General features: G+C 37.8%; 1 protein-coding gene across 3 annotated transcripts in view; it reads right to left on the bottom strand.

Annotated features, from left to right (window-relative positions):
• Positions 1-12,305, bottom strand: part of ARMC4 (armadillo repeat containing 4) — a 226,166-nt gene extending 213,861 nt beyond the window's left edge. Inside the window, exons 1-4 of one of the 3 annotated variants that reach the window (XM_031939807.1) lie at positions 12,111-12,305; positions 7,157-7,407; positions 3,800-3,957; positions 112-316 (exon numbers count right to left, since the gene is read on the bottom strand). In XM_031939807.1, the coding sequence (XP_031795667.1) occupies positions 112-316; positions 3,800-3,957; positions 7,157-7,407; positions 12,111-12,191 (695 nt within the window). In that variant the 5' untranslated portion in view covers positions 12,192-12,305. Of the gene's footprint in view, positions 1-111; positions 317-3,799; positions 3,958-7,156; positions 7,408-11,442; positions 11,895-12,110 lie in introns of those variants that run through there. The other 2 variants (XM_031939806.1, XM_031939808.1) reach the window with 2 other exon arrangements.
• Between the last annotated feature and the right edge of the window lie 1,313 nt (positions 12,306-13,618).

Raw genomic sequence — 13,618 nt, 5'->3', positions numbered from 1 at the left:
TATGTTTCCTATTTTATTCTATTAATTGAAAAAATGGTTTTGATGAACCTAAACTCTCTTTAAAAAAATCTTTCTTACCCAAGCCCTCCCCCCCACACCAAGCCCACTTACAAAGAGATATTTTTTAGAGAACTATCAAGCAGGTTCATATCCAGTTGTTGCAGCAGAAGCGAGATTTTTGTTTTAAGGTTATTTTCATAATTTTCATCTTTCTTCATTTTATCTAGGAAACGTATTGCAGTCAAATCATCTTCTTCTTTTTCCACTATTCCTTGTGCTGCTGCTCCCAAAATTTTCATTATAGGGTCTCTATTAGCTGCCAAAATACAAACACAATATCCTTCTATTTAGCTCCTCTTCTTAATATACACTTGGGATTTTCTTGGCAAAGATACTGGAGTATTTGCCATTTCCTTCTCCATCTCATTTTACAGATGAGGAAACAGAGGCAAACAGGATAAAGTCACTTGCCTCCAGGGTCACGTAGCTAATAAGTGTCTGAGATCAGATTTGAACTCAGCTGGATAAGTCTTACTAACTCCAGGTCTGGTGTTCTATGCACCATGGCGCTACCTAGGTGCTATATATATATATATATATATATATATATATATATATATGTATATATATATACATATATATATACTTAGAAAATCATAAATAAACATCATCTAAACTATATTGTATTTTAACTTCTTTTGCTAAAGATTCCCCAATTGTTTTTTAATCTTGTTCATGCCCCACTCTGGAGTTTTGCTGGCTGTTTGTGGTCTGAGAACTGGAAGCCTCTGATATAGTTCAATCCCTATATTTCATAGTTAAAGAAATTGAGACTTCACAGAAATGAAGTGGCTTGTCTAATTTCACACAGATAGTAACTAAAAGAGCCAGGATTTTAACTCAGGCCCTTAAGCTCCAAATCCAGTAATCTTTCCATTATACCACACTATAACCCTCAATATGTATCATGAGTGAAAATAAACTATTTCAAAACTTACAAATTAGCCCATAAATTACTCTAACTTTTGATGGTGAGACTTGGCTGTTAATGCTAAAAATAAATTATCCATGCCTAATAATCAATACAATCCCTCTTTCTCAATCTCTAATGATGTCTTGCCTTCTCCTCACTTCCTATGTTCTTTCTCAGCTTTCTTAACTGACCCGTGCCCTTAAGAGTGTCTCTGCAAAAAAAAGCCAGCAATGTCATATATACTTTCTTGTGGGTGGTAAAAGTACCTCCCCAAGTTATACTTATATAACAATTATAATCTATAATCTCTCTTCTTTGCTTTGGCAAGAAGTTATCCTGCACATGTGAATATGACATGTATCTACAGGTTTCAGAATCACTAAATTCTAAATTTTGAAGAAATGAAGGATCAACTGTCAGATGCCCAAGCAATAGACTAAAAGAAAACAAATTCTCCCTTCACTATTCTTGCTTATGTAAGAACAGGAGTAAGAGTACTGCTTGCAGAATGAGACTTTAGGAAAATATTGATGTTTAGAGGAAATTAAGGGGGTGAGGCTGAGGAAGAATGCTTTAGAACAGAGAATAACCACTGAGGGAAAACATTTTAATAAATAGTAAGAACCGAGGAAAGGAAAAAGAATACTTTGTGAAGAGGTATATTCCATAGGAAACAAGAAACTAAACTGAGGTTTACATAATTATGGAAGAGGTGGCTTTGACAGGAAACCAAAAATCTACCTGGAGCCCAGAAAGAATGAAAAAATACTTGTCCCTATGAGTAAAGAGCAAGTGACTATTCTGGAGATTAAACAATAATTTTTTTTATAAAAACATATCCCAAGGATTCTTAACCTAAGGACCATGAAATTATTTTTTAATGTGATGATTGTTTCAATATAATTGGTTGCCTTTGTATTATTGGTTTTATATATTAAAAGTTTTTATTCTGAAAGGGGCTGAAAAGCCTTCATCAGACTGACAGTGCTGTCTATGACACAAAAAAATGGTTAAGAATTTCTGCTCTAACCAGATTCCGAAAGTGCCATGTATTGACACATGACCTACTTATGTATGTCTTGAGGTTATTAAAGTGGCTTTATAATATAATCATGATTTTTCATGGAAATAGGAATAAGAGAGTTGGAAAGGATTAGGCTACAGTGCCAAGTTGGAAGTCTCAAAAAAGAAGAATCCTTTTCTCCCAATTCTAGCATTCAGTGACAAAGCATGGGAATATGGGATGCTTTCTGTTTAATGCTGGGTACTTTTGTCATGTGGTTCTTACATGGTAACCAAGCTAACAGCAGGACATGGGCTATCTGGACAAGGAGCTAATTCTAATTAGAAATATCTGGAACACCAGCATAGCAGATAATCAAATCCATCCTTTCCCCGGGGTTTCAGAGTTTCAGTGCAGACTTGCATCATGTGAGTGGCTCAGCCAAAAGAGAAACTTGTACTTAACTGTGGTTAAAAGAGATTATCTCCCATACTGTGAGAGCAGGGAGCTGTGACAGTTGCCTTGGCAGTGCCCTCCAGACCATTGTAGATCTGTGTTGTACAAAGAAGATACCTAGTTGTCACTCTATTATACTCAGAGGAATATAAAAATTGGTGGGAAGAAGAGCAGGAGGATGGGAATGGAGATGACTTCTTTAAATGAGTCATACCAGAATTGACACAAAATTGGAAGCTCAAGAACTTTCTAATCATGTTAAAGCATCAAATAGTCCATTCAAAGTAAAAATTTACAATTATAAACTGACTTGAATATAATAGTACTGTCTAAAAAATTGTAGATAAAATCTTTTGCATAAATTGAATACAAGGGTTTCAAAATCATCATATTACTCTGGTTTTGAGTGATCAATATAAATTTCTAGTATGAAATAATTTAAATAAATTCTTTCCCAGGAATTATTCAATTGTTCAATAAGCATGTATGAAAAAGCTACTATGAGCTGGCTACTATATTTGACAATAGGGATACAAAGAGCTTTAATTCATTGGGGAAAATATCAACTACATTTAAGGAAAATCCATGTCTACCTAAAGTAAATTCAAAGTAATGGGTGGGCAATGGAACAATAGTAAATGGGAAGATCAGGGAAGGCCTCACCTAGGAGGAAACCAGAACTGGAAATTAGGGGTAAGAGTAATAAGGGAAGAAATTTCAGGAATGGGCAATAACCTGTGCAAAGGCAGGAAGAAACACAAATGGAATATCATGGATTTGGAATAAATGAGTAGGAAAGTATAACTGGAAAGGAGAGTATATAGAAAGTAACATATAAGGGCAGCCAGGTGATACAGTGAGAAGGGCCTGAGTTTAAATCCCACCTTAGACACGTACTAGTTGTGTGACTCTGGACAAGTCACTTATTAACTCCAACCACACACACAATAAGGAAAGTAATTCATAATAATTCTGGAAAAATATATTAGAAACAGATTGCAAAAGTCTCAACGTCAAATGTAAGAGTTGGTCTTTTATCAATTGAGATAACATATAAAAAGAATTGTGTAAATCTTAGAGTGCTATTTAAATCCTAACTGCTGAAGCTACAGTTGCTGCTCCTTTTCCTTTTCCTCCTTCTCTCAATTGCAATTATTAATTAGAAATATTGCAATATTATTACAAACCTGTATTCTAGAGGAAATAGGAAGACACTAAATTTGCTGGGAAAGGAAAGTGTCATGATGTGACCTGTGTTTTAGGAATATCACCCACTTAGCACCTGTGTTCAGGAAAGATTTTTGAAGACAGACCAATTAGGAGAGTAATTAAATGTTTGCATTTACAGATCTGATTGTGGATACCACCTTCAAGACATGCTTGTGCTTCCTTCAATTTTTTATCCTTGGCAAAATGTAACAGGCGCGACAGTTGACCAAAGCTGCTGACTCTAATATCACTTCCAGACAAAAACAGTAGTGGCTCCCCATCTTTGGAATTTTCTTCTGATTTAACTGTTGTTCCACTGAAAGGAAAAAGAACAAATGAAGCACTGAAGATCGATTCATTACTAACAAAACTTTCTTAAAAGAATGAATTTTTAGGGGCAGCTAGGTGGCCCTGAAGTCAGGAGGACCTAAGTTCAAATCTGGCCTCAGACACTTAGCACTTCCTGGCTATGTGACCCTGGGCAAGTCACTTAACCCCAAATGCCTCAGCTTAAGGGGAAAAAAAATGAAGTTTTAACTCGCTTGAACAAGCAACTTCTCTAGGTTATTTATGATACACAGAAAAAAAGAATATTTACATTGGAGAGTTGACCTTTCCCTTCTTATTCAGAATATATGTATACCCTCAAGTTCCAGGATTTACCAGTACTCAACAACAAGAATATATGAGCAACACTCCAGTGATAAATTTCCCTTTTTAATCTATATATGACTGCATTAAGCCAAATAAGTGGAAGGAAGGGGAAAACCTTGCCTTTTACTTCTTTAACTGTTTGACACATTTGAAAGAAAAGAATAATACTACAAAATCATTCATGATTTGGTCATTTTTCCTTGAAGATTTTTCATACCATTTCAGCTAATGGCTAGACAATTTCTGTATTACTTTTTTTTTTCTTTTTTTTTATTTAATAGCCTTTTATTTACAGGTTATATGCATGGGTAACTTTACAGCATTAACAATTGCCAAACCTCTTGTTCCAATTTTTCACCTCTTACCCCCCCCACCCCCTCCCCTAGATGGCAGGATGACCAGTAGATGTTAAATACATTAAAATATAAATTAGACACACAATAAGTATACATGACCGAAACGTTATTTTGCTGTACAAAAACAATCAGACTTTGAAATATTGTACAATTAGCTTGTGAAGGAAATCAAAAACGCAGGTGGGCATAAATATAGGGATTGGGAATTCAATGTAATGGTTTTTAGTCATCTCCCAGAGTTCTTTCTCTGGGCGTAGCTGGTTCAGTTCTTTACTGCTCCATTGGAAATGATTTGGTTGATCTCCTTGCTGAGGATGGCCAGGTCCATCAGAACTGGTCATCAGATAGTATTGCTGTTGAAGTATATAATGATCTCCTGGTCCTGCTCATTTCACTCAGCATCAGTTCGTGTAAGTCTCTCCAGGCCTTTCTGAAATCATCCTGTTGGTCATTTCTTACAGAACAGTAATATTCCATAATATTCATATACCACAATTTATTCAGCCATTCTCCAACTGATGGACATCCATTAAGTTTCCAGTTTCTAGCCACTATAAAAAGGGCTGCCACAAACATTCGTGCACATACAGGTCCCTTTCCGTTCTTTATAATCTCTTTGGGATATAAGCCCAATAGTATCTGTATTACTTTTTAAAGAACAATGTATTCACCCATTTGAAGATATGATGGTTAGGATTTGTAAGCACAGCAGAGAGCAAATGGGCTTCTTTATTAACTTGATGTTTTTAGGGTTGATTTTCCAAAATATGATCTCCAGAAATGCAAATTAACAAGAGGGATGAATTTTTTTAAAAAATTGAATATTAACAAAATATTTAAATTATTTATTAAATGGAGTTTCCTTGTTTTTTATTTACTTTTCCTTGTAAATGAGGCTTATGCTGAGAATCTCAAAGGGACAAGAAGACAATTTCCCCCCAGGTTTCATTTTATTGAGAGAAACATTCTCTCTAGATATTTACCTTAAGGAAAAAAATATAACTTTTTTCATGGCAAGTAAGAGATCTTGATCAAGGACAATCTTATTGTACTTACAATATTATCAGGATGCAGGTGGGTATGTGTATATTTAATTATATATACATATATATGTATATATCAGTACATTTATATAAATATACAAATACATCAATATATATACATGCATATATATGCATGTGTATGATATGTATACATTTAAATTTAGACCCTACAAAAATATTCATAATCTATTATAATAATAGTATTTTAAATCTTCACAAATTGTTATTGAGTTGAGGGTTTTTTTTAACTTATTTATACATGTTATTTTTCCTCTCTAGAGCTAGCAACTCTTGCTTCTGACACATATTGGTTATATGATCCTAGGCAAGTCACTTACTTCTCATTGCTCTAGGACAATAGTATCAAATTCAAATAGAGACAGGGACTACTAACTGGTAGATAAAGATCCCTACAAGTTCTATATTGACTTAATTTTAAAATGTGATTCTACCTATGTTTTATTAATTTTGATTTATTTTAGTAATTTTTTTCCCAATTATCTTTAAAATATGTTTCAGGTCACCTGGGAAGCCTGCTGTGTTTGACACCTTTATTCCAAGCTGATAAGATGCAGAAAAGGTACCAATTTGCATTGGTAAAAAGAATTTCCTCATCTGTGAGTTCTCTAAACAAATAAAATCACAAATCTCGTCTCCAGCTCTGATGAATAAGATTTTGCCTCTTGTTTTGCATGTTTGATTTTATAGTTTTCTTGACTTAAATGAAGTTTACAATGTTTAAAATTGTGTTTTTTAAAGAAAAGGAGTGGACTTATTTAGTTGTAGAAAATGGAAGTATTTAATAAATGTTTGTTGAATGTTTCATTTACATCTTTTCTATCAACTTTAACATCAAGTTACTCTCTCATCGTTTATAATGAAATTTAAAGACAAGACACAGAGTTGTCATAATCTCACTGAGTTTAAATATCACTGTCCTACATAATCTTCAAGTTAATGTCTTGAGAGAAATATATTTTTGATGGGATTACACATAAAGGCAGCATAAGCAATACTATCATAGTAATAAATATATAAACTTGTGCAGGGTTAAGTCTGACCCACGTAGTTTAGATATGATAATGGAGCAAAAAAGATATTTTGCAGGTCACTCAACAGCTAACAAAAAAAGCTTTATTTAGCCAGATCAGGAGAAGGATATACACTGAAGACACTTTGAGTTGATTTAACTGAGGGATGATCCCTTCCCTGAATTATCCATTACAATCTGATTTAATAGTCAAGCCAAAGATCCTTCTTCCCCCATCCCCATCTCCAATCTGTAGCTGCTTGATACTCTAGTTCTTGATATTCTGACCTTTTGGCTCCCCAAGCCAACCATATCTCAAAGAAGGTTTCAATATTTTCAGGAAAAATTAGTAAAACTTGCATGAAGGGAAGGATAGGGATATTGCACCGTAACACCAGAGATAATACTTATTAAATACAGCTATAGGCTTACCTGACAACATAACCTGCTTCAAATTCTGAAGGTTCCAAGGTTGTAGGCCACTGAAGTGACTCTTTGAAAACAAATTCTGCCTCTTGAGGATATTTAGTACCGAAGGACTCCACAAACTTGACGATATCTTTTAGAAGGGATTCATTTAAAGGGGTAAGTTCTAAAGTGCCAGCTCCAAATCCAGCAGTGGTCCATTGAGCTGCTCTCGTTAATGCTACCCCCATGGGATCAGCTAATAGATCGACTTGAACCTTAACAAACAAATTAAAAGGAATTAGAAAGAAACAACATGATGCTGGTCCTGCCTCCCTGAGGGAACATTCTTATTTTTAATTTACTAAGAAAGAAGTAAATTAACCCACTACCACCCCCAAATTTTCATTCTCTTTCTCAATTTAAAAAAAACAGCAAATAATAATTCAATGTGAATGATGGGTTTTTTTTTTTTTTTTGCCATCCTTCTAGGAATGCAATAAAATGTTTGCTAAGGTTCCTTCTAAATTTGAAATTCTATAAATATGGATATAGTACAATATGGTATGGGTAACCACTGACCAGCATATGAAAAACTTTTTAATTTTTTGCTGTCTCAGAAAAGGATATGGAACTTAGCTTTCATTAATATAAGGGAATTTATATTGTGGATATGTCTTCCACTAATACAATCATCAACTCAACTATAACTTTTAGTCTTATAGCAGAGGTTTTTAATCTGATGTCTATGGATAGATTTCTTGAAGTCTGTGAATTTGGGAGGTTAATTTTTTTTAATTTTCTCTAACCTCTAGCTAAAATTTAGTATTTATTTCAATCATAATGAATAAAGAAAATAAAACATTATTCTGAGAATGAATCCATAGGTTTCAGCAAATGGTCAAAAAGATTCATGACAATCATGAAAAGAAGCTGTCATGGAGCCCTTTCCTTTGTTTTTTTTTTTTTTTAATAATAGGTTTTATTTTCAAAATACATGCATAGATAGTTTTTAACATTCACCCTTGCAAAACCTTTCGTTCTAAATTTTTTCTCCCTCTCTTCCCTCTACCTCCTCCCCTAGACAGCAAGTAATCCAATATATATTAAACATGTGCAGTTCCTCTCTATATATTTCCCCATTTATCATGCTGCAAAAGAAAAATTAGATCAAAAAGGGAAAAATGAGAAAGAAAAAAACAAGCAAACAAACAACAACAAAAAGAGTGAAAATACTATGTTGTGATCCATATTTCAAGCCCCATAATCCTCCATCTGGATACAAATGGCTCTCTCCATCACAAGTCTATTAGAATTGGTCTGAATCACTTCATTCTTGAAAAGAGCCAAAGTGGAGCTTTTTTTTTCTTAATACTTATGTAGGTAGGATCCTAAATAGTTAAAAAAAAGATGGAACTTGAAACTCAGATCTTCTGGATTCCAAGGTCAGCTTTCTACCCACTATACCACATTGTCTCTAATTTAATACTACTCTGAAATTAATAAATTTCTTATTCTTTGCCCCTGAATCTTAAAACTAAGCCCAAGAGATATGACTCCAAAGTTGAGTGAAAAGAACTGAAGATAGCTAAAGCTGGTCCATTTGAGTTATTAAAAGTAGAGAGCACTCATTAGGAATTGGGTTATCACATCCAAAATGAAGCAACAGGTTGTATAATTATGCTGTTGGAGATAGCTTTTTTACTCAATATTCTGCTAGGAAGAATTCCCTCCCTTCTTACAACTTTTGTAAATAAACAGTGCAATGATGATTGACATTTATAATATAAATTCTGAAACATTTGCATGATCCTACATTGCATTCCACTTGATTTAATGGGAATAAAAGTTCAGAAGAGTTTTGCTTTTGTTTTTCTTTTAAATTCTTTGAAAATCAGTAATTATAGATGATTTTTATGAATGGTAGCTAATGATAGTAGCTTACTTCTATTCCTAGGAGTTACCTAAATAGCTACTTAGCTGGCTAGCTAGCATTTATATATAGCATTTTGCCCTGCAGATCATCAATCACACTAACCCAAAGAGATAGATGCTATTATTATCTTCATTTTACAGTTGAGGAAACTGACTCAGACAGAGGTTAAGTGACTTGTTCAGGATTCCACAGCTTGTGTCTGAGGCAATAATTGAATTCAGGTCTTCCTGACTCCAGGTCTAGCTCCCCATCCACTGCACCATTTGACTGCCTAATAAATAAAACATTTTATACCTCAGAGCATCCTACTCCCTATTCCTACAATAAAATAGAGTTTGCTGTATTTCAGATTTCTCAAGAGACTACTTGGAAAATCTAGTTAAAATGAAATCTTTAAAACTTAAATGATCCAGAAGAGTTGTAAAGAAAGTCTTATCATTCAAAGAATAATTTTATAATCTTCTGCATTATTTTGGCTATACAGATCTAATTTAAGAAAAGAAACCTTAAAGAGATAAATAGTAACAAATTAGAATTCTAAATAAAGGACATTAAGTTGTGAAATTAATTTCCAATCTCTTTTCTTGTTTACTGATCTGCCATGTTGATTTTTTTTAAAATCCTATTTGTTTCTTTAAACCACTAGTGGCAAAGTAGAGTAGTGGAAAGTAGGAGATCTAGGTTCAAATTTGGACTCTGGGACTTACTACCTGTGTGACACTGGGCAAGATGTTTAACTTCTGTTTGCCTTAATTTCCTCATCTGTAAAATGAGAATGATCATAACATCGTTGTCTCTCAAGGATATTATGAGGATAAAATATAAAGTGCTTTATGAACCTTAAATGCTGTTCTATTACCAAGCAAAATGAGAATGGTGACAATTAAAGGTAGCAATTTAACTTCTCCAAGATCTCACACAAGAAAATCAAAATATAAGACAAAAATTAAGAATTCACAAATTCAAACAAGCTATTAGCACATTTAATTCTACATTTTAAAAATTCATTAAAATCTGCAATATTTAAGTGAAATTTGATACTGGTTATTTTGATATTCCTATTTTTTTTGTTTTGTTTTAAAAGCCAAGTTTTAAAAACACCTATCTAATATATTTAAGGCACTTTGCCAACAGTTCTTATTAGAGTCACAAGATAAGTGCATTATAAAATATAGGCATTCTTCAGAGGTAATGTAACTAACAGAATACTAGCTTTGTAGTAGGGAGATCTGAGTTCATATTCCACACGTGACACTTACCAGCTGTGTAAACCTTGGCACGTCACTTAACCTCCACTTCCCTAAACTACCTCAATCACAGACTAAATCCCTCATTTCCTGTATTCATTATGCATTCAAAGTGAAGTGTGTGATTCAATAATTTAGGCGCAAAAAAAAAAAAAAAAAAATCTTACTTCTACCTAAACTGAGCCGTTTATCCCGTTCTTTGTTTACTTTGATATTAAAATGCGTTCAATAGTTTTTGTTCACCAGACATTTTTAAGATTCGCTTCCCCAAAAGGTGCTTTCCAAATGTTCATTTATGACAAATAACAGAGGCCTAATCCAGAAGCTAACTCATGCATGACTCCTATTACTCAGCTGCGCTTAACACCTAAATGTTGCAGAACGGAATCCTTCACCAAGTTTGAAGATCTGAGTGCTGCGTTACGTCCAGACACTGACTGCCCAGACGCCTGCCTTGGCCGTGTAAAGAAATGGAGATGGTTCTGCGAGGAAGGGAAGGCCGGCTTCTCAGGGACGGGAGGACTGAAGGAACGCGGGAGTGGGGATGGAGAGGGGATACAGAGCCCGGAGACGCCGGCCCATTTGGGACGGAGCGCGGGGCTGAGGGTTAGGGCAGAAGGGCTCAGAGGCTGCCTAGGGGTCGGGGGGAGGCGGAGAATAAGGGTACCGGGGACAGTGGGGGAGATAAGGCTGGAGGCCGAGAGCTGGATGACCAGAGGCCGCGGGAGGCGGGGCTTTAAGTGGGACAAGGCTGGGGGAGAAGATTGGGGAGTCACGGGCATTGAGATCAGGATGGGGGTGTTGCTGAAATAAAGAGGGGAGGGGCTCTGGGTGGGCGTCGTTTTGGGAGAGAGGGCGGGGAAAGGGACGGGGTTACCTTGTCGGAGACATTAAGGAAGGGCGGGGGATGGAGTCAGACTTTTGCTGTAAGAGTGACCAGAATCCGCACCCAGGCTGGCCGAGCCGGGAAGGCTGGAGCAGGCACGGGGCGAGCCCGAGCTGCGGCTGCGGGGAGCCCCCCTGCCCCCCTCCCCCTCCAAGTCCCAGCCTCTAGAATGGTCTCCGCCCCTGAGGAGGCTGCGAGAAGCCGCCCGGGACCCCCCCCAGGCCCGCGTCCCCTCCTCACTCACCTGTGTCGGGCAAGCGGGAGCGGGCCCACCTGTGCCCTCCAGCCAACCAGCCCCGGACAGTTACCCGCTCCGGGACCTCCCTCAGCAGCCGCGGTTGCTAAGCCGCGGGGGAAACACCGCAGCCCGGGCGCTGCTAGGAGACCCCGCCTGCCCGGGGGGCCCCTGGGGGAGGGGCTCCCTGGGATTCCCCGCCTCCTGGGCAAAGCCCCGCAGGGCCGGCGGAGGCTAGGGAGGGGTGCCCGCCGGAGGGGCAACGAGGAACCCCACAGCCCAGCAAGCTGAGAGCGAGACCCCCCCGCATCCCAGCCAGCCTCCTCGCCCCGGCAAAGATCGGGGTCTCAGTCCTGCCCCGGGGCCACCTGGGCGCTTGTCTGCCCTTTGTATCCTCCCCGCGGCGTGTGGCTCCTCAAGGCTAAGTCCTGCTTTGCTTCGCTCTTGGCGGGCACACGATGGGCATTTAATAAATGTTTGTTGCGGTGGGCCTGGTCCCCCCGCCCTCCCGCCCCCCAGCTCCTTTTGTGGCGCGCACGTTGGCTTCTCCGTCAGAAAAAGCCAAGGTCCTCCCCGGCCTCCAGAGCCACCTCCGGTCGTCCTGATCTCCATCTGCCCCCGGAATCTGGAGGAGAGAGTGAGGCAGTGACCACCTTCTGCAGCCCTCCCCCACTTACCTGGGATGGCATCACCGCCCTGATACCAGGGTCCTCTTGGAGAATGAGGGACAGACAAAGCCATCCTCGAATTCTGGGCATTCATTCTGGGATTATTCTGGCCTCTTTTTGTACCCTTTGTTCTTAACCTTAGACCCTGTCTCACTGTAAGGCTTTAATAAATGATTGACTATCTGAGTGGCTGAATTGAAGCCTCTGGAGCAAAAAGGGAAAGGTCAAACAAGTAACTTTGGTCAGTAATTCTGTGAGCTTGGGTATGGTCCTCTTCTGCAGATAATGACCTATCTCTTGCCTCCTCATCCTGTGCAATGCCTGCCCACTTCATGTCTTTCTGTGACATTTTATAGAAGTTGTACCCAAAGTGCTAGCGGCCTCCCTCTTATGGCTTTCACATCCCAGAAATATTAGCCCTTAGGCTCCCTGTCTATGTCCCTTCCCTCCTTTTCTTCCCACCAGATATCCTTGGTGTCTTTTAAGCCAATGCTGGAAACTATGTTGCTCTTAGTGACATGCTGCCACCTTTCTTACTGGCTTTAGAATTACTCAATATTTGCTTCTTTTATGATCATGATATCATAGCCGTAGCATGCAGCCATATAGAATCACTGGAAGAATCTCATAGTTTAATAGATGGGCTATAGGGAAGGGAAGATGAGCTCTTAGCAATACTCTAAATGTGATTCAGTCTACTCTTGCTTGTCTGAAATAAATGGAATAATGTGCCACACTGCATTTTATAATCTGACCAAAATTTGTTTTTCCTTTATGGATTGCTCAGACAATCCTTTCTTAGTGGCTTTGGGTTTCCCGGAAGAGGAAACATTATTTTATTTATGTATTATGATGCCTAAAAAATACCTGGAGAAGCTAAGTAATACAATGACCCATAAAACACAGACCAACAATCCTAAATTAAGGCAAATAATAAGTGATGATAACAATGTAGGCCTTAAAATTTTTTTTGGAATAGTTGTGAAACTATTCAGTTTTCTCTCTCTTAAGTAAACTCTCTGCCCAGTCCATACCTAGAATCTAATCCCTCAATTCTAATTCCTTTTAGAACCCCTAGTTACTTTCCAGTAGATTCAGTTCAGGTCCCACAGCTAGGGAAAACTTTTTATAATCCTTACCTGTTGTATATTCTATTCCCCAATCCAACAGAAGTTCCTTTATGGAAGAAATTCTGATTTCAGTTTTTGTATTCCCAGCTTTGTATTAACCAGGATGTTAATTTAACAAAAACATGAATTCTTCTGCTAAGGTAGTGGGAAGTTTCTGTACCAGGCACTTAAGTGAAAGATGTGATTTTCCTTAACCCAGTTTGCTTTTCTTCCCCATCCCAAAGCCTTTACACCTTCCTGTCATCTGTCCCTTGGCTTTTCACCTTCAAAGACCATGTGGATGCAGGTTCTTACTCATATACCACCACCACCACCATCCCCTCAACATCACTAATCCAGTCAAAACTGACATCACCAATCGCCTTGTCCCTGGGCATGCTCACTGCA

Source organism: Sarcophilus harrisii, chromosome 5 (genome assembly GCF_902635505.1).
Source record: "Sarcophilus harrisii chromosome 5, mSarHar1.11, whole genome shotgun sequence".
Classification (NCBI taxonomy): domain Eukaryota; kingdom Metazoa; phylum Chordata; class Mammalia; order Dasyuromorphia; family Dasyuridae; genus Sarcophilus; species Sarcophilus harrisii.
The sequence above is the reverse complement of the archived record's forward strand: the minus strand, read 5'-3'. Positions and strand labels throughout refer to the sequence as shown.